Below are 19,455 nucleotides of genomic sequence, written 5' to 3' on the forward strand. Positions count from 1 at the left end.
CCTTTACAAAGCTAGGGAATTCCCCAGAACCACATGCGTAATAGAACCAAGAGACAATGGCGACTGATAGGAGCCTTGCTGAGCTGCTGCAGCAAGCAGAGTCGCTGCGTACTGACATGCAGACGGGCGAGGAGCTGCCTAGTGTGCACAGAAACCTTCACCAGATTGCCGAGGCAGGACAGAGGCTCCTGGACAAGATATCTGGTGTTCAAGCCATCGACGAGAGTACAGATGCTAAAGCGTGAGTATGAATACTATGCAAAGTTATCGTACTTTGGTTGGCTCGTATATAAAAATTAACTTTGTACATCGTGCGGTTATAAACCTGGTCCAGATTATGATTGTCTTATTAGTGTCTTAATTACGAATAAGACTTACATTGTGGTCGTGTGAAATTTATTGTAATAATTATAATTATGGTGTGCTAACACACACACACACACACCCACCCACACCCACACACACCCACACACACACAGGTCGATCCTACTCGGTTCCCGAGGGTTCAATGTGCCCAAACTCTCTCAGAAGCTAGAGAGTCTGAACGCCACCAAGACTCTTGAGCCGATAGAGCCAGTGTGGGAGACCGACGTGCAGGGCTTCCTCAAGAATGAGAGGGAGAACACTCTCCTAGCCATCATTGAGGAATCACGGAAAAATGTGAAATACTGAAATTATATTTATTATCTAAAATCTAAAATCCCACTAGTATCCGAGAGCTTAAAACTTACCATACGGAACAATTAGTAGTGTATTCTAAGTTGAAATTGAAGTGTGGCTTGTTATGTGGTGTGACACACATGCAGACATTTGCGGAGGCAGAGCGTCATCATTGGCGGAGTCTAGAGGACGAGTGGGAACAAGAGAAGGAGAAGATACTCAACTCTCTACTGGGCTCCAGTCAGGAGCTCGAGGTACCCTCTGAATCAAAGGTGGGTGTGATTTATATAGCGGCATCCTTGAATGCCCATACCCTGGTCCAACTTCGTATGAAACACTACCCACACACATAAGTGAGCATTTCATTTAAGCTTAATGCGAACACAACTCTTTTATTAACCCCACCCACACACACACACCCACACAGCTGGTCCACGCCACCCCACTGAGTATGCACGGGCGCAGTGCACTAGATGCGACTGGAATGGCGTACGCTCGTGAGGTGTATGTTCGTAACGAGGCTAAACTACAGGGGCTCTCCCACAACCTAGTCACTGCCTTCCAAGAGGCCAGTAAGTCCTTCCCTGACCAGGTGAGGATAATACGAGCGAGGGTCTCCATGTTCTGATAGGCAACTAAAATCTAGAGCATTCAATTTCAAAGATACTAGCTGTTTAATTCATAGACAGTGTCAATCATGTACTGTACTTGATGCAAACATAAGGGCAAAACCAAAGTTCAAAGTTTAACTAAACGCTAAAAGTAGTTATATTATTATTTTATTACTGCAGAAAGTATGTGAGTGCTGGTCCCTATTGAAGCAGCTGGTGGATGTTCCCAGACTACCCCCCAGGGCTTGTGAACATCGTACGCTGCCAATGCTACAGAAGTCCTTCGTCATGCAAGCCAGGCACTACCTGGAGGACAGGTATAGAGGCTACTGGCTGCAACATTTGGACATTATTATAGCACCATGTAATTATATTCTTTTGTTTGCTTGTAAATTGAATAAGTAAGTAGGTAGGTCATTATCCCCCACCCTCTTTAGGTATGTATGCAGGGTGTCATACAGGGGGGGAAGGGGGGATATCCCCCACCCTCTTTAGGTATGTATGTGTAAGCCAACTTCACTAACTTATATAGTTATTTAGGCGCTGTTCGTTTTCCCCCTGGGTTATGCATAATTATTATACAATAAACTCATATTATACGTAACTCCTAACTCTTTATTGTCTTGTGTATAGCTATCTCCAGTTTGTGCAAGACTCCGTGTATTCAAACCTGCCTCAGGCAAAACTGGGTGGAGTCCCAGGTAAGAAATTCACTCTCCCCTTTCTCATAATTATCATTTTTATCCCCACCATTGCTCCCCTTGTTTGTAGGCACTCTGAAATTGGTCAATAGTTTCCTTCACTTGCGTGGCGTAGTGAACATGCCGGGGCTGGAGGATGAGTGCGTGGGCGGGCAGCCTGTGTGGGCGTTAGTGTTCTACTGTATGAGGTGTGGGAGCTTGGAAGATGCCCTCGAGGCAATCACTCATGCTTCGTAAGTTGTAAATTGTCTATAATCATTATTTACCTATTGAATAAATTTCGTTGTGGTTTACGAGATTGATGTGCTGGTAAAAAATAATATTTTAATATGTGCAGAAGTTGTTCTGATTTTGCCGGCTACCTTCAGGAGTATGTGCAGAGTGAGGATCAAAGGTCAGAGTACAGTGGCTACATCTATGTAACGCTAATGGAATTGGCTCTGTAACTAGAGTTCTGATAGTCTAAATTTAACGATTTTCTGAAAGCTTAGAAGGAGCCCGTTCAGACGTTATGCTCAAATCCCAAATTTGGAACAGTCCATAATTTCCTATTTCCACCATCCCCTATACAGACTGAGTCCATCCTCGGAGGCCAAGCTGCAGGTGCACTATAGGCGTAGTGTGCGTACAAGTACTGACCCCTACAAGAGGGCAGTCCACTGTCTCCTAGCTCGCTGTGATGTGAGTGATAATCATCCCGAGGTGGCCACCAAGACTGAAGACTACATGTGGTTCAAGGTAAAGGGTGTGGGTGGGGGCTAGGGGTCAAAGTACATGTAGAGTGAGTGTGGTCAAGGTTCACGTAGGGTGTGGGGAGTACTTGTGTGTATATTGCAATTGTTTGAATAGCATCATATTTACATCAAGGCTACGTCCAAACAACAATAAACTGTTTTTCTTTCAGCTAAGTCAAGTGCAGTTTGGGAGGAGTGATGACCACACCCCCTCTACAAGCCACGCCCACCTCACTGGCGACAAGGTCTCCCTGCCCGAGCTACAGCACACACTATTGGAGAAGTTTGGTACGAGTGTTTGTATGCGTATACAGGCCCAATGCTTGGTGCAATAATGTAGAGAACGGGCTTTCAAATATAACTACTATATCGGCTGAATTATGGGGGGGAAATGCAGCAGGCTATAACGCATTGTTACACCCCCCCACACACACACACACACACTCCCCCCCCCCACACACACACACACGCCCCCACCCCCCCACACACACACACTATAATGATTACCTGCAGGAGAGGCTCACTTCAATGCTCACCAACAGCCACTCCTCTTCTGCAAGGTCTTACTGCTCACAGCTCAGTTCGAGGCAGTGAGTTATTGATGTGATGTAATCACAATAATAATGCGTAGTGTTTGAAATAATTATGTAGTAACAGTGTATATGTATCGGTTTATGTATTTCTGAAGCTTGCATACGTATACATTGTATAATGTTTGATGTGCTATCTGTTCCCTCTCTCCTCTTCCGTTTGTTACAGGCTATAGAGTTTCTCTCGCGTATTGAGATGTTCCAGAGTCACGCGGTCCACTTTGCCATTGCCCTGCACGACATGGAGTTGCTTAATCTCACTGACTCTATTCAATCAAAACTGTGTGAGCTTCTTAAGAATATCATGTCATGTGATGTGTATTTATTATCACATGTGTAGCGTATACTGTACAAATTATTATCTCAAAAGATTACTTCCACTCTAGATATAATTGTAGTTGAGCATCTTTCAGCAGCCGTAACTTCAGTATCGTTCATCCAACTTCAAAAATTTGTTGATTTTCTGAAAGCTTATAAAAAAACCTTTCTAATGATGCGTTTAAATTCAAAATTTTATTGGAGCCATAATTTGTCATTTTTCGGCTTTGGACCATGGGCTATAATCCATGGTATCGCCAAATTAGCAAATACTTTTATCTCTCAAATATGAACTTTGATTACACCATTCGAAAGATATTTTCCTAAGCTTTCAGAAAATCATAAAATCGTTGACATTGGAACCACGGAATTCAAGTTATGGCAGCTACAGCAGACTTAATTATACTGGCATGTATGTACATTATGTTATTGAACGTGTACATGCCACACCCCCTACCCCACCCCCACAGTGGTCAAGGACCCCACCGGAGTGCACAAGCTCAACTTTGCTCGCTTAGTGATGAGCTATACGAAGAAGTTTTCTCTGACAGACCCCAGAGAAGCACTCGAGTACTTCTACCTCCTCAAGGTATACCATATGCAGGGTACACTGCGCTCTTAGTCTATGAACATCGTACTTTTGTACTTTTAGTATAATTGTAGCCCACACACATTTGTCAACCCTAAAATGACCATCTAAAAGTTCCTACTTCAAAAAATCAAAAAATCATTGAAATTAACTTTATATAGATGGCCTCGTTATATAGATGGCCTCGTGAATGTTATGATCTAGTCTCTACGTACATGTGCATAGCTACAGGTATACATGTGTGTTGAGCTTATCCTCCCCCCAGGGCATGAAGGGCCCTCAGGGCGGTGACTTGTTTGCAGACTGTCTAGGTGAGCTAGTGATGGAGAGTCAAGAGTTTGAGAGCATCCTGGGGCGCATGCAAACCAACGGCACACGCAAACCCGGGGCAGTGGACAAGTTCCAGACAGATACGTCCGAAGTGATTCGATTAGTGGCCCGAGGGACAGAAGAGAGGGGACTGTACGAGGACGCAGTGAGACTCTACGATCTGGCTCAGGTGCAGAGGGTGTGTGGTTTGAATGAGGGTGTGGTCTGAAGGGCTACAAAGGAAATACTTGAGTGCTGTACATTTCACAGTAAATGGTGCAAAAAACATAGCATAAAATTAATCATTTTTGTGCAATTTTAAGAGTTTTTAAGGATATAATTGACTCTCTACACTCGCTATAGCCACTCATGCGTAACATGATCTCCCTCTCACTTCCCAGGACCATAATAAAGTGTTGGAGCTGCTCAACAAACAGCTGAGTCGTGTAGTGTCATCACCAGGCTCCGCCCACTCTGACAGGGAGCGTCTTCAAGGCCTGGCCGTGACTATAGCTGAACGCTACAAGCAGCTGGGTCATAGAGCATCCCGTGGTCTCAGTCAAACATTCTACCTCCTGTTAGACATCATGCAATTCTTTGATCACTACCACAACAAGAGGATTGACGTGGCCTTCGACGTGAGTCCATGGTTACTATGATAGCAGTCATTTGTTCTGATTTTCTGATTTTCTGAAAGCTTTAGAAAGAATTCAAAAGCACAAGGGGCATGTGCCCCCCCCCTTTTTTTGCTAAAAGACCAGTGATCACTGTATTAGCTCGAATAAAATCTGTGTACTCTAGCTCATTTTTGCAACTTTCAACGAAGTTGGGTGTGGCTTAGAGCAGGACACTCGCTGCAGAATAGCAGACGATCTAGTTGTTAGACTTTTGAAGCTGAAGAGCAAGATGACTTCATGCATTTCTGCTGTCTCCTGCTACTATAGATTATGTATGTCATAATGATATAGTCATCAATCAACCTATGACCAGAAAAGCTACACAGATTGAGCTTTAAAAAAAAACAGTTGACCTTTTTTTTAGTAAAAATGTTTCTTTCAATTGCCCCCCCCCCTTTTCAAAAGTTCTGATCTGCCCCCGGGTATGCACATATCAGCATAGCTTGCATGGGAGTAATTACATCATTCTCCCCTAAGTTCTAAGTTGAAATACATTTCTGTGGCCTATAATGTTAAAGAATATTATTAACTTTACGTGTTATACAGTACCACGAGTACAGACAGTATACGCATGTCATGCGTGCACTTGTTTTATATATAATTAATTAAACTCACAAGCAAACAATTTCATCCAAAGCTTTGTGTCTAACTGTTGTCTATCTATCAGTATGGCAATTCTGTTCATTCTTTCATGTCTCTTGACAAAATAATAGCCTCTCACTTTCGGCCTGGGGGGAGTCGTTCACCCATAGGTGGTCGTTCACCCATAGGTGGTCGTTCACCCATAGGTGGTCGTTCACCCATAGGTGGTCGTTCACCCATAGGTGGCCCTTCACCAAGAGGGGGTTTTTCTCCAGGGAGTGGTAATTCTCTTCTAGAGACTGTACGGCCCCTGCCATTAGGTGGTCCTTCTCCAGGAAGTGGGGGCACATCTCCAGGGTCGTCTGTGTATCAAAGAATGGTCTCAATGCAACAGTCAGAACATTATACAACTACCTGCTGTATTTACAATCATCCTAATGTTACACATTCAACTTTTTTTCTTTCGTACCTGAGTTGAACGGTGCAGCTGAAAGGATTACTGTCCATAACGACAATACCCAGATGAAGAAGACCGTCAATTTCATGATTCCAAAACTGCTACTCGAACCTCCTGTAGCTCATGGATCTAACTGTTGATGCATTGCTTTTATAGCCTGCAGCATATGTGTTATAGTATAGTGGTCATCATGTGTGGTATACAGTAAATACTTGTGTCTCGTGTTATTAATTCCTCGGAAGGTAGGAAGGTACGGAATTTGCACCTAAATTACATTTCTGGGAATTTGTATGTTCTTGGGTTCCGATTATCATACCATTGGCTTCCATTGAAATTACATTTCTGGGAATTTGTATGTTCTTGGGTTCCGATTATCATACCATTGGCTTCCATTGTGTGTATTGTGTGATAGTGTGGTAAGTAGTGCAGAGATATATAAAGGAATTCTAGGAAAGGGTGTGGGCAGAGGAGGCTGGAACCACTTGACCTTAGCCAATTAAGGTCACTAATTGGATTTATCCAAACTTCTCTTGCAGACTACTTCAAGCCTAGTTTTTAGTGTCTATCAGTTTAAAACGTTATTTTTCAGGGGGGGTCAAAATTTATTTTCGCCAATTTTGCTCAGAAGCAGAGATACAATCAAAAGTCTTGCTCTTGTACTAGCCTCGATATCATGAGCGGCTTGTTCTCGAGGTCACTGCATAGCTGGCTTTGAGACTTGTATCTCTGCTTCTGAGCAAAATTGGCGAAAATAAAATTTGACCCCCCTTGAAAAATAACGTTTTAAACTGACAGACACTAAAAACTAGGCTTGAAGTAGTCTGCAAGAGAAGTTTGGATAAATCCAATTAGTGACCTTAATTAGCTAAGGTCAAGTGGTTCCAGCCTCCTCTGGGGTGTGGGAAGCCACTAGGAAAGATGGAAGCTGTTTCAATTTGTATAACTAATTATATTCACGACTGCAAATTGTAGTGATCCTATATAGTAAGCAAGACCTGCCTGTAATTTACATACCATAAATTATTTGACAAACACGTTGATCCAACAATTAGCTTTACTGTATACCTCCTGCGACTACGCCCTGAGGCAACATTATGATACTCTACCTTTACAGGTGATCAAGCAGCTGCGACTCCTTCCCCTACAAGATGGAGAGACGGTGGATCAAAAGGTGGCGGCCTTCAGGGGCTATGATGATGAAGTGAGGAGATGTCTACCTGATATTCTCCTGGCAACCATGAGCATCCTCTACACACAGTACAAACAGATCAGGTCCTGACCCCACCCCCCTCTCTCTGTACATGTATAGGATGGTGGCTGATTAATTTGCCAATACAGTCCATAAAAATTGATATCATTGTACTTAGGGTATAGTTAGCCATCACATCTGTACTTAGTCCAACTGTATAGCTTATATCTGTAGCATGTATGGACTTTACCCCCCTCCCACACACACACACACACAGTGTGTCCACTCCTCGAGGTGCTGCCTTTGCTGCTGACGATGGGGGACAGAAAGCAGTGAGTCTCATGCTCTGCACTAGGTTGTCAGTAGAACCTCTCACTACCTAACTACATTGTACCATTGCAATATTTTACCACTAGCCTTGACCCCATATAAATTAAGTTAAATGCTTTGCACAAAACAGAACAAAAACTTGCACAAACTGCTATTGACATGCACGTACTTATCCACCCACTCCACACACACTCCACACACACACAGCACATGTCTGGGCTGCGACACAAAGCTAAGACCCTAATCACCTTCTCTGGGATGATCCCCTATCAGATGCCTGGAGACACGAATGCACGACTAGTGCAAATGGAGGTTCTCATGAGCTAAACAATTACCATGGAGACTATCTTGTGAACACACTACCAAATAACACATGCATTTTGTTAGAATTATAAATCAATGTTATTGGATTCATGGTTGTCATTAATTGTTAAGCAAAACATCGAACTTGGTTGCATGCGCAACTAGCTATGCAAAGATAAAGGAAAGTTAGGGCACTATATATTAAGAAATAAATTATAGGTAAAGAAATTGTTTATCTGAACCTCCAAACAATAATTATAGTCACTACCGCTACTATAATAATTGATTCACTATGCACTGTACATGTGTGGTAGCTAGACTAGTAGCCTCTCCCCCACTCCACTGTGTGCTTGAGCTTCTTCCCCTGCATAAACTCTTGCAACTGACTCGCAAAAACATCAGCACACTGCATGCAGAAAGGAAATATGGAAAACTGCAAAGTAAGACTCTATAATTATGATAACAGTACTGTCTCTATACAATACAAGCGCCATTTGAATAATTCCCTCGCATGTACCATTTGTTTTGTGTAACAAGTGTGTCTATATATATAGTGACGTCTTAAATAATTATAAAGTACGTGGGTATGGGTTAGGTCTACTTGAAGCTGCATGGTGTATTCTTACCTCTTGTGTACACTGTGCAGAAATATGCGGAGTAATCACCACCTGTGACAATCAGAGACAGTGGTAACACATTAGTATCGGCTCTAGGGATCTGGTGATCGTTAAGAGGCTGTATTTGTAACCAAGCTTAGCACACCTCTGGCATGCTCCACAGTTCACTGCTCTCTGGCAACGGCTCCTGCTCAAATACATCCAAAATAGCTCCTCCCAACCAGCCATGTCTGCGAGCGTGTGATATAGTTAATGTGCAAAACAGGAAACTGGGACTATACTTTTGTTGCTATAGTTACCTGATAGCCGTCACCAGAACAGCCTCACTGACCACATCACCTCGACCAACATTGATCAGCACTGATTTCTGCTCACAAATGACAAAAGTAAAATTTTGCATGCAACAATAGTGCTTATAGCAGTACTGTAGAAACCTATAATTCTTATAGCTAGAATTATACAGTAAAGGTAGAGCTCAAAATTGTAAGTCAATATTTATATTGATGCACTAACATTTCAAGTCGTATACTTAAAATTACTTTTTTAGAGCAGTTTTGAAGAATATCTCCATTCAGCAGACCAGCAGTTTGAGGTGTGGAGGGAAGGATACTGCACACGTAGTCACTGTTAGCCAGGACCTCAGGGAGTCCCTCTAACAGCCTATGGGAGGAATGGTGATGAAAAGAATGACTTACTATGTAAAACTTTGTGTCTGTTGAGGCAAATTTATAGTGTTCAAAAATGACACTAAAATATAGCCAAACCTCTGGTTATATTTGCACTGACACCAAAATTCCCCTCTCCCTTTAATGTTAGCCTACAAGTGTGTAAGATAATTATTACCTGTGATGATCAACGTGGGGACATGCAGTGGTTGGTTCTGTTCTGGTCAGGCCCCAAACAGTCATTCCAAACGCTTTACACATCTCGGCCACTATGTAGCTGTAGTGATAGGGTGGGTGGAGCCACCATTGCAGTACCTTTTGAACCAATCGCTCCAACTCCAAGGATCTCAATGGAGAGCGACGAAAGAAGTCTTTCTTGTCTTGTAGACCACGGTGTCTTGTCCCTACAAGTACAGTATATAGTATATACTGCATCATCTCATAATCTGCTGACATTTGCAATATACAAATAATTATGCTTAACTAATGTGTAATGATGGCAAATAATTTCTCCCACCATTTATGCTGCAGTTGGTTCTGATGTGCTATCAACAGTTTCCGTTCTCTGCACACAATCTGTGCTATGACATACTCTGCCATCAAGATACCAAATGAGCCGGCATGACGTGTGAGGATGAACGGAAATGGAGCCGAGGAAGTTACTTGACTCACACCTGTAGCACCATAAATAAAATAAGTATGACAGCTTAAATTACTGCTAGGGATACTAAAGCAGTACTTTATTTTCAACCTAATAGTTACTAAGTGTGAGGATAGTAGGATAGAATCATGAAGTTACTGTAGAGGTAGCCACCTGTAATGAAGAAAAGAGAGGAGTGCGGCCTGGGATTGAGGCTACTGTGGAGGATGATAATTACATAATGCTAACTAATGTTAGGCAACTTAATAGCTATGGATTGGAATTCCGTCAGCCAAAAAATGTTGAATAAGCTAAATAGGTCTGGTAGTGGGTTGCCGGCCGGTCACGTGCCTGCCCAGATGCTGTGCACCCATTTCACTTTGCTCAGGTTGTCAAGGTTACTTGAGATGAGGACTGGATCAGAGACTACGACATCAGCAGACTGTAACATAGAGGACACCTCTAGCAAGTGAGAGATAATCATAATGAATGTTTCGAGTGGAATGTTGTTACCTTGCTGTGTATTGGGCTGCATCCACTCTATTCCAGTGAGGTGCTTGCAACTGCTCAACATACACCCCATGAACCAGTGGTAGGCCTCGGGCAGTAATACACACACTCTCAGGCTCATGATATTAACTTATAAACTGTATCTTCAGCTGAACTGTGTTTGCAGAGCTCAACCAGCCATGCCTTCCTCTGCAAGCAGCCCCACCTCCTCATATTAGGTGGGCGTGGTCTTTATGGAAAACCACGCCTTCTTTTGTAACCTCCTCTGGTATGGGCGTGGTCATTATTAACCATAATAAACAACTTGTCTTCTTGTGTCTACTGTGTCTTGTTAGCTAGCTAGCTGTCGCGATCAGTCCCTGGAAGATTAGTTGAAGAGACCTAAGCGACTAGAGCCATGGCTGAGAGGGAAGGCTGCTGCAAGACTCCATTCTTCACTATAGAATGGGCAATGTGGGCCAATGTGAATGCTCTCTACTCGGCCGTGTGTGAGTGCCCCCCCACACGTACACAAGCATGGCCGGCTGTGTATGTGTGGCTAGTATAGTAGGAGCCCTGAGGCCCTTGTGTGTGTAGTAAAGTGCCAGGCCCTCAATAGATATTTAGTTAGAGAAAGCTAGCTGTAGCTACATACCTCTGTAAGTCAGTGCCCTACACGTACATATAATAGCAATGTACGTACGTGTAAATTAATATATAATTAATGTCATCTTGTTGCTTACATACAGTTATGTTTATCGGAGGGGTTGTCGCTGCTACCATGGAGACCATCAACGAAAACTCTCTTCCCGTTCATTCGTTTGGTGTCGTGGCCAGGTGGATTGTCATGTATCCTGTACAGCGAATAATGGCTTGTACGATATCATGTGTATACATGTATAGCCCATTTCCCCTCTGTATCACTATACCAAATACACGTCCATATTAACTAACATAATTATAGCCAGCGTAAGGTGCCTTATTGAAAGAAAGCCCGTATTTGGTTATAATTATTTCTGGCTAATCTAATTAGCTGGCTAAAAATTAATTGGCAGGAAATACTCTATTCGCAGGGTCATTATTTTGATGTCTTCTTTAAACTTTCTCATTTCACTGAGTGTGTTTGTCCACATACGTACTGCGGTTGCCAACAACAACCAGAGTGTTACGCAGTAGAAGAGATTCGCCATTAGTGTATAAGGATTAATTACGATAAGAGTATTTTGATGTATGTATAATTATATAGCTATTTAGAGCACAAATTAAAGTGTGTATTCCTTGACTAATTGTCAGTGGATTGTCTCTGATCATCTTTTTCATTGAGTACCCGCGAGGAAAGAGACGAAAGAACAAGAAGAATGTGGAGAGGCCGTGAGTGTGTGTGTGTGTGTGTGATGTGTGATGTGTGAGTGTGCTCTCGTCGCCTTTATTCAATAGCAGGTCTAATTGTAGGCGTAATTATCACCAAAGATGCAAATCTTGTTTCCAAAGTCTATATGAATCTGTGTTAATTTACTGTGTATGATGAGTAACCGTACGCACATGACTAGCTATTATTTCCCTGCAGTGGTCAGAGCTACATTGCTCCAGTGATCAACTTGACGTTTTTCGTGGGCAAAATCTACATTTTCAGAGTGATATTCTATATTCTGTAAGTGTCATCAATCACACTGTATGTTTGTCTACTCCTACACAGAGCAATAACTGAGATGTGTATTTAAGTAATTTTACTCAACCTCAACTCATTGTGAAAGTGTTCTCTCGTTTATTTTATGGCTGACAGTACCTTTGCATATACCACATACCCACTGTACACACAGTAACCTTACCCCCTGTACCACATACCCACTGTACACACAGTAACCTTACCCCCTATTTATCCAGTACCACATACCCACTGTACACACAGTAACCTTACCCCCTATTTATCCAGTACCACATACCCACTGTACACACAGTAACCTTACCCCCTATTTATCCAGTACCACATACCCACTGTACACACAGTTACTGTAACATTACCCCCTCATACAGTACACACAGTAACCCCCCCCCCCCCCCACACACACACACACATACACATACAGAGCCATCATTCCGTGCATCTTTGTGTTGCCTGCCATCCTGAGTGCTATCACGTTGTTCATCTCGTGTGTGTGCTACTTCATAGCGGCCATCAATGGGGAGGAGTGGGAGGCGCCCTCGTTGGCATGGGGACCAGGAGCTACACAAAGGGACGACACTCCAAAGGTATAGTTAATAGTATGTAACGTGCTATTGTACTCAGTCAGCCTACAATGTACAGCTTATGCAGGCTGTGTTAGCAGGCCATGCACCTCTTTAAAAAAAACAGTTCTTTAATTACCCGTGAAGTTACTTCTAAGGCTGTAGAATCATTTTCCTAATGAGTTTGCTTTTTAATTGTGATATATAGTTCACTGTTGATAATTATGACATCACTGTACCTATATCCCTCAGGTTGGCCACACCCTCCCTGAGGCTCCGAGCCACCCTCCACCACGCCCACCCCCACAGGCTAGACAGGGACTGTCAGCCCCGCCCTCTGCCCCACCCCCTCGTCCTAAGACTAACCTCAGTGATGCCCCGGAATAGTTCAATCATTTTAACTTACAATTATAGTAAACGGTACTTTTATTTTGTTTGCCAGTATTATTAATTTTTATAGTAATAGCTATAATTATAATTATAGAGATGCTCTGTTTGCGTATTTGATTAACTAAAATTAATTTTATGACTAATCACGTTGTGCTGTACAATTATACACAATAGTAATATCAAACTGACAGGAACACAAGTGCCCATAATAAGATCGAATTGTAACACAATTAACAAGCAAATTCAGCAGTTACATAAAAATAAACGCCCACACGTATGCACACACAACACACTTAAGTCACTGGTCCACTGTAGACTCTGTTGGCATTTCCTCCGCGCCACTTATCATCGACATGAGTAGAAGTGCGTCTATTCTCGCCTCTCCTTCATGTACAAATTGTTCCAATCGCAGCTGCTCCGTGACCTCTAACCCCACCTCGAAGAGCGGTGTGAGTAGACACATGAGGTCACCAAATCTCCCCGGATCCTCCGAGTGTTTCTCTGTGTACTCCATCAGCTCAATGTGCTTTCGCTTTCGATATTGACGCACGATCTCACGATTACGTAATCCATTGGCCTCTGTGTGGGCGGGGGCGGGGTGAGACATGGTAAATGAACACTACAACATATATTTACAGAGCATCAACTAGTATTAGATTTTCAGGATATTACAGCCATACTTCAAGCCTAAGGCTACTACAAGCCATGCACATACACACAGCTGCACTTTAGCTGAGAAATGTAAACAATCAAGCCATACGTGATTGTGTATGTATAGCTAGCTTTTATTAGCTCATTTCAGGTATTATAATAACTACTAGCTCTATACAATACAAACACTTACAGTATTGATAGCACAAACTCTATTTGAGGATTGAAAATACATTACTGCAAAATAATCACTGAGTAGTGTACATGTACACAAGCCACACCACACCACACCACACTACACCACACTACACCCACACACACACACACACACTACACCACACCACACTACACCCACACACACACACACTACACCCACACATACCAGGATTGAACAGGACCACTTCTCTGAGCAACCTCAGTTCCTTGTCACTGATATTGAGGACCTTGAGAGGTACAACGAGCTTCTCCAGAGTAACCGAGGCCACACTAGCGATACCAGCGTTGACATTAGAGGGCATGAGTACAGCGCCAGTGCTGCCTAGCAACAGCACGTCTGTGGGGGGTAAGTGGGGGGGGGGGTCATTATAGGTATACACATAAAAATGCTATACAGACAAATATAGCTTTTAAAATGGCCCAATTAAATCAGACAGACAGTTTTTGATTAAATGTTCTTGTTTGTGTACTCCGTTTTTACAAATGTAGAGATGGATAATATTCTAGCTACATAGCTAGCATTGTCCCAGCCGATTTTACCAGAAGAAAAATCGGCTTGCTAGCTAGCTAGTTACGTGTGTACAGGTATAATTATAAATGTTGTACATACTTTCATATGCTATGGAGCCTCTTGCAAAGCCCAGCATGACAAGCTCTGCCACTGTCCTTCTGAGTAGGGCTTTCTGATCCAGGGGTGAAAGGTCATCGAAGCCGGCCACCTCTGATTTGGCCCACTTGAACATAGAGCGTATTCTCAGCCTCAACGATTCCAGCACTTCCTCCACATTGGCCTCAGGGAGAGACGCTGTGTGTGTGTGTGGAGTGGGCGGGATGAAACAGAAACAGTGTGTGTGTGTACACCTGCTTCATAGCACTTACATACAACACTTGAGATACCGCTTTCATAAGCAGTATGACACTGATGACACGGAATGCTATAACTAGTTCACATGTACAGCATCACTACTACACAAAATAGTACCACTATATATATTACACACAAACTATCTAGCACTGTTACCGCTAGACTTTGGCTTGTTGGAGACAGGGCTGGAGCGTGCGGAGGGTGGGGCACTCAACATCCCCTCCCCACACCCGAGACTATCCGCCTCCCTAGAGATGGCAGTCACTTCAGCCTACAGGGGAGAGGAGTATACGTAGGAATCACATCATTATGAATCCCCACAATCTCTCAGAAGACTCTATGGCACCGCTGGTTAAGTATAATAGTAATACAACACTCCCCCAGACATTCCTAAGCCACTGTACACAGGGTACTGACACATTACCACTGTACACAGGGTATATTGTTATACATTGTTAGTATTGGACGTGGTATGGGAACACCATGAAGTACCGTCAATTTAATACATTTTCAAGACAATTATTGGGTTTTTACCAGGAAGTAAATACAGTATATGTATTACTACTGCACTAACTGTACTGGGTATAGATCTTAAGAGAACACATTCTAACTCACGCATTCTGGTTCCTCCGGTGGCTGAATCTTGTTGATGGATGGAATGGGGACAATACGGAATGGAGATTTCCCAGACTGCCCGGGCAGCATCCCATACCGACTACTACCACTAGTAGCCACACCCCCTTGTACATGGGCCAGCCTCGACTGTAGTCTCTGATGCTCACTCAGCGAAGGGGCAAACGAACTAAATTGAACGACAGGGAAAAGTGGAGCTATTCCAAACGGCATTTGAGCATTTGGTAGTAGGATGGCATTGCCAGCAGCTGTTTGTTGCAAGGCAAGGAGATTGTTGGACGATGTGAATCCAGGTAGAGTTAGCTGACTGACACCAGAGGCGGACGAGGTGAACTGATGTGAGTTCAACTGTGGTAGGCTATTTGCTGAAGAGGGTACTATAATCCCACTGCCACCTGGCTGTGAGTGGAAGCTTGACGGAAAGTTTACTTGTGAGGACGACATGTAATTTGTGGGGGGGTGTGAGGTTGGTGAGGGAAGTGGAGAGTGTGCCGGTGTGTGTGAGGGGGTGGCAAAGGGCGTGTTATTGTGAGAATTGTACACATACGACATGCCAGGATCAGGGCTATTCACGCGGCTCGAGGGTTGACTGTGTGTGTGATGTGGGAGGGGTGTGGGGGGGGCACTGTGACTCCCGTAACTTGGTGACGAATGATGTGACATCATCTCTATAGCACTGCCTGTGGAATCAATTCTCGGACGTTTTATAGGGGAGGTGGGCATAGCGTAGGAGGTGTGGCCAGGCCCCGGGATAGACAGATGCTCCGCCCCTTTCCTTATGGACCAATTAACAGTGGGAGGAAAGAAATATGTTGCTGGCTCGTTATTATCAGAATATTGGGCCAGGTCGTTGGTTGGCGATGTTTCTATGGTAACGGACTTTCCAACGGAAGCGGCAATCGTGGTGAGGGAGCTTGTAGAGGCTGCACTTGGTTTTGCAACGCTCACATTTTCTGTACTGCCTCCGTTAGTGCTCCTAATTCCCGCCGGACTCCCGCCACTCTCCCGGTGAATATTCTCCATGCTGTCACTATAATTGAAAAGTTGACGGACATTTGCGTTTTCGAGCATCCTCATTGTTTCAGGCGACGTCACGTTGAACTTAAGTTGAGACAACTCCTCAATGTCACTCTCTGATTTCACTGATTGTGGGCTCTCCACTGATTGGTTGTATTTCGGGTCAATGCCATTCGAAGTAGTGTTGGTGTCAGTGGACATTTGTTTCTCTTTTTGCGACCTCGATTGTTTCTTGTTTCCCTTCTTAGCAGAGTCATCTCGCGTTTTCCGTGGGAACTTTTTGACAGCTGCAAGAAATAGAAGCGTCACGAGTGCAATCAATGTTTGTGGAATGTTTTGAAGGAAGTATAAGAAATGCAAGGTCAGAGATTGTAGTGTAAGTGTGTGGTACTGTATCCTATTTCAAAACCATTATTCCATATGAACTCAACCTTTTGGCTTTGATCTACAAAAAGGGGCATATTAATTTTTGACTATTAGACTCATCAGACAAACACATTCTATTTGAAAGTACTGTCTGTAACTAGAGTTCTGATGGTCTAAATTCAACAATTTTCTGATTTTCTGAAAGCTTAGAAGGAGCTCTTTCAGATGGTATGCACACATTCAAAATTTGGAACGGGCCATAATTGTCTATTTCGGAAAAAGTCATGGGCTATAATTATATAGATAATGATATTTTGTCGAAAGCAGGCCTAAAATACACTTTTTTTAACATAATTATCATCTGAAAGGTCTCTCTCTAAGCTTTCAGAAAATCATAAAATTAAACGTAATTGGACCAACAGAACTAAAGTTATGGCCGTTCAAAGACGCTCTATATTTAATCATAGATGTTATATTAAATTGAACTCACTTAACCTTGTGGCTTTGATCTACAAAAGGCACATATTTGACTATTCAGAAGGTTAGACCCATCAGACAAACTGCATTGTCTCATTGCTACATCTATATACGTACATGACAATGCAGGTTCACAAGACCCACAATGCACACACACACACACACACACACACTGATATGCATTCTTATCTTACATTGTACGCTACAAAAAAAGCTTGGGACTAACCCCTCTAAAGTATAGTGTATTTTAGGGTTTCCTGCATCTGTTAGACTAGCCACATCAGTAGCTTTCTCAGGCTATTAACCTTTGCACTTTTAACTGCTGTCAGGGCAACTATATAAACACATTCATTATCTGTGTACAGCGGCTGTGAATACAATATCATACCATCACATGATGACTAGTAGGGACGACACAGAAAATTGACTGTTTTATACAGTTCTATACGATAATTATACACAATTTCTGTATCAGCAAAAAAGGACTCACACTTAAGTCTGCACTACTGCACTTAATATGACACAAGTGATACTAATAATTTAATAGAAAATTTGGTGTCTTAGGCGTGGCTACTACGCTGCATCCATCGCTCTTTAGTAAAATTCGCCAAATCATCAAATTTTCCAGTTATACGGTAGTTCTGCATAGCTAATACGTACACACACACACTCACATTCAATCTTCATACCAGCCCTCAGGCACTGGTTGAAACGACAGGCCTGGCAAATTTGCTTCAAATTCACAGCTGTCCGTCCGATCGCACACTTGCCTCCAAACCGACACTTATAGTCTCGAGACATTTGAACAGTCCTCCGGAAAAAGCACTTGCAAGCCTCGCAGCAAATCACGCCATAGTGCTTCCGAAAGCCCCCATCACTTGTGGCACCGTCTCCACACACAGCACACTGCGAGCCCGTTAACGCTAGCTTGTGGGAGGGGGAGAGTTTAGTTTGAGGGGATTCCCCTTCCACCACCCCCCCTTGGTCGGCCACGGCAACAGAAAGGGGTGTGGCCATTTGGCAGAGGGTGGGGTCGAAGGCCTCGGGTTTGATGATTCCATTATTAGACATACTCATTATGTGTGTTGACATTCTCTCAAACAGTAAGTCACAAGAAGTTGGCCTTCATAACCTGTACAGAAGAGAAGCCAACTAATGCAGTACGTGTCACTGGTAGGTACAAACAAAAGATTTGTACATAGACATTTGTCTTGGAAGAAAGGTTCAATGGGGCACAGCGAGTACACAGGTACGTAAGCTAGTTACAGTACTTGCATTCATAATTACAACCTCACGAATCTCAGAGAGATGCATAGTACACTGAGGACCCTTAGAAACATAAAAGGGAGGTATTCCCGGACACAATTTAGGCGAGGCGTGGATGCTTTTTGAGGGTAGAGTGCATGCACATAGACTGATACAAGATATGTGGCCCAGGGGTTTGTTTCTATCAGTAAGTGGAGGTTTTATTAGATGGTGGAGGTCATTATAGGCACCCCCCTCATACTACTATTAGTAGCTGACCAGAAACGCATGTCTGTCGTTTATCTTTACTCATGTGATCACAATAGATGGGCTATAGGTGATAAACCATCCACCCAATCTCAATGGTAATACATCTATAACAGAATCTAGTCACCATCTGTTCACTGCACCACATGGAGTGTTTGCATGACTATCAATGGACAACAATAACTTTAATAGCCCATTCTGTATTATGTTTTAATTAAATCGACGAAAACAAAATAATGTTGCGTGGTGAATCAAATATCGAAGGCTCTGTAATGACATAAAACATCTCTACTATATGCAATATTGAACGTATGTTTTTGAAGGGCCGTAATGTCTAGCCGGCCATTACATAATATACGTAATAATTATGCAGAAGCTATAAACATTGTCATGTACACTGTACTGCACAAGGTTGGGATGTATGCATTACTACCTCTATCTTATTACTGACACTCGCACAATTCTCCGTGCTTATTACACTGGCATAGATACAGATAGATACCTTTATATTCGTGTAATCCGTTGATCCAGTAGCCACTGTCGGCAGTGTGTACGTACGTGTGTACGCGATCAGCAAAGCAATAGCTTTTGGAGAGGCAATTAGGGGGTGTGTCCACGGGTAGGCCGCATATTTTTGTGGG

General features: G+C 43.1%; 4 protein-coding genes and 1 long non-coding RNA gene across 5 annotated transcripts; 2 read left to right on the forward strand and 3 right to left on the reverse strand.

The window, feature by feature from the left end:
- The first annotated feature begins 12 nt into the window (after positions 1 to 12).
- LOC135344908 (nuclear pore complex protein Nup93-like) lies at positions 13 to 8,194 on the forward strand. Its single transcript, XM_064542193.1, has 18 exons — positions 13 to 241; positions 480 to 660; positions 807 to 932; positions 1,088 to 1,252; positions 1,452 to 1,588; positions 1,905 to 1,972; positions 2,043 to 2,205; positions 2,310 to 2,366; positions 2,545 to 2,710; positions 2,877 to 2,994; positions 3,220 to 3,296; positions 3,466 to 3,580; positions 4,085 to 4,203; positions 4,469 to 4,702; positions 4,914 to 5,150; positions 7,343 to 7,500; positions 7,695 to 7,749; positions 7,955 to 8,194. The coding sequence occupies exons 1-18, from the start codon at positions 57 to 59 to the stop codon at positions 8,072 to 8,074; spliced, it is 2,481 nt and encodes an 826-aa protein (XP_064398263.1). The 5' UTR covers positions 13 to 56; the 3' UTR covers positions 8,075 to 8,194.
- On the reverse strand, positions 5,749 to 6,701 carry LOC135344938 (uncharacterized). Its single transcript, XR_010397587.1, has 2 exons — positions 6,241 to 6,701; positions 5,749 to 6,133 (listed from the first exon to the last, which is right to left on the reverse strand). It is a non-coding gene; the product is annotated as an uncharacterized LOC135344938 (long non-coding RNA).
- Positions 8,195 to 8,235: 41 nt separating the features above from the next.
- On the reverse strand, positions 8,236 to 10,678 carry LOC135344929 (glyoxylate/hydroxypyruvate reductase A-like). Its single transcript, XM_064542219.1, has 10 exons — positions 10,486 to 10,678; positions 10,324 to 10,434; positions 9,850 to 10,006; positions 9,648 to 9,736; positions 9,511 to 9,601; positions 9,207 to 9,327; positions 8,967 to 9,034; positions 8,813 to 8,897; positions 8,677 to 8,718; positions 8,236 to 8,456 (listed from the first exon to the last, which is right to left on the reverse strand). Exons 1-10 carry the CDS (start codon positions 10,601 to 10,603, stop codon positions 8,370 to 8,372), a joined length of 969 nt encoding a protein of 322 aa, XP_064398289.1. The 5' UTR covers positions 10,604 to 10,678; the 3' UTR covers positions 8,236 to 8,369.
- Positions 10,679 to 10,749: 71 nt separating this feature from the next.
- Positions 10,750 to 13,220, forward strand: LOC135344934 (cytochrome b-245 light chain-like). The gene is made up of 6 exons (XM_064542225.1): positions 10,750 to 10,970; positions 11,211 to 11,310; positions 11,755 to 11,832; positions 12,029 to 12,112; positions 12,549 to 12,711; positions 12,940 to 13,220. The coding sequence occupies exons 1-6, from the start codon at positions 10,880 to 10,882 to the stop codon at positions 13,072 to 13,074; spliced, it is 651 nt and encodes a 216-aa protein (XP_064398295.1). The 5' UTR covers positions 10,750 to 10,879; the 3' UTR covers positions 13,075 to 13,220.
- A 53-nt stretch (positions 13,221 to 13,273) lies between these two features.
- LOC135344907 (mucin-12-like) lies at positions 13,274 to 19,449 on the reverse strand. The gene is made up of 7 exons (XM_064542192.1): positions 19,317 to 19,449; positions 17,977 to 18,434; positions 15,425 to 16,746; positions 14,966 to 15,080; positions 14,555 to 14,749; positions 14,111 to 14,281; positions 13,274 to 13,656 (listed from the first exon to the last, which is right to left on the reverse strand). Exons 2-7 carry the CDS (start codon positions 18,392 to 18,394, stop codon positions 13,376 to 13,378), a joined length of 2,502 nt encoding a protein of 833 aa, XP_064398262.1. The 5' UTR covers positions 18,395 to 18,434; positions 19,317 to 19,449; the 3' UTR covers positions 13,274 to 13,375.
- Between the last annotated feature and the right edge of the window lie 6 nt (positions 19,450 to 19,455).

The sequence above is a fragment of the Halichondria panicea genome, chromosome 12 (genome assembly GCF_963675165.1).
Source record: "Halichondria panicea chromosome 12, odHalPani1.1, whole genome shotgun sequence".
Lineage (NCBI taxonomy): Eukaryota > Metazoa > Porifera > Demospongiae > Suberitida > Halichondriidae > Halichondria > Halichondria panicea.

Excerpts from the sequence above, each read along its gene's own strand:
- LOC135344907 (XM_064542192.1), bottom strand. The coding sequence starts at position 18,394 with ATGTCAACACACATAATGAGTATGTCTAATAATGGAATCATCAAACCC. Across the intron at positions 16,747-17,976 it reads GGCTGGTATGAAGATTGAAT|CTGTCAAAAAGTTCCCACGG; the intron begins GTGAGTGTGTGT and ends TATTTCTTGCAG. Across the intron at positions 15,081-15,424 it reads CACCGGAGGAACCAGAATGC|GCTGAAGTGACTGCCATCTC; the intron begins GTGAGTTAGAAT and ends TCTCCCCTGTAG.
- LOC135344934 (XM_064542225.1), top strand. The coding sequence starts at position 10,880 with ATGGCTGAGAGGGAAGGCTGCTGCAAGACTCCATTCTTCACTATAGAA. Across the intron at positions 10,971-11,210 it reads TGCTCTCTACTCGGCCGTGT|TTATGTTTATCGGAGGGGTT; the intron begins GTGAGTGCCCCC and ends GCTTACATACAG. Across the intron at positions 12,712-12,939 it reads AAAGGGACGACACTCCAAAG|GTTGGCCACACCCTCCCTGA; the intron begins GTATAGTTAATA and ends TATATCCCTCAG.
- LOC135344929 (XM_064542219.1), bottom strand. The coding sequence starts at position 10,603 with ATGAGCCTGAGAGTGTGTGTATTACTGCCCGAGGCCTACCACTGGTTC. Across the intron at positions 9,035-9,206 it reads TTCAAAACTGCTCTAAAAAA|AAATCAGTGCTGATCAATGT; the intron begins GTAATTTTAAGT and ends ATTTGTGAGCAG. Across the intron at positions 8,457-8,676 it reads CTGCACAGTGTACACAAGAG|TGTGCTGATGTTTTTGCGAG; the intron begins GTAAGAATACAC and ends TTCTGCATGCAG.
- LOC135344908 (XM_064542193.1), top strand. The coding sequence starts at position 57 with ATGGCGACTGATAGGAGCCTTGCTGAGCTGCTGCAGCAAGCAGAGTCG. Across the intron at positions 1,253-1,451 it reads GTAAGTCCTTCCCTGACCAG|AAAGTATGTGAGTGCTGGTC; the intron begins GTGAGGATAATA and ends TTATTACTGCAG. Across the intron at positions 2,206-2,309 it reads GAGGCAATCACTCATGCTTC|AAGTTGTTCTGATTTTGCCG; the intron begins GTAAGTTGTAAA and ends TAATATGTGCAG.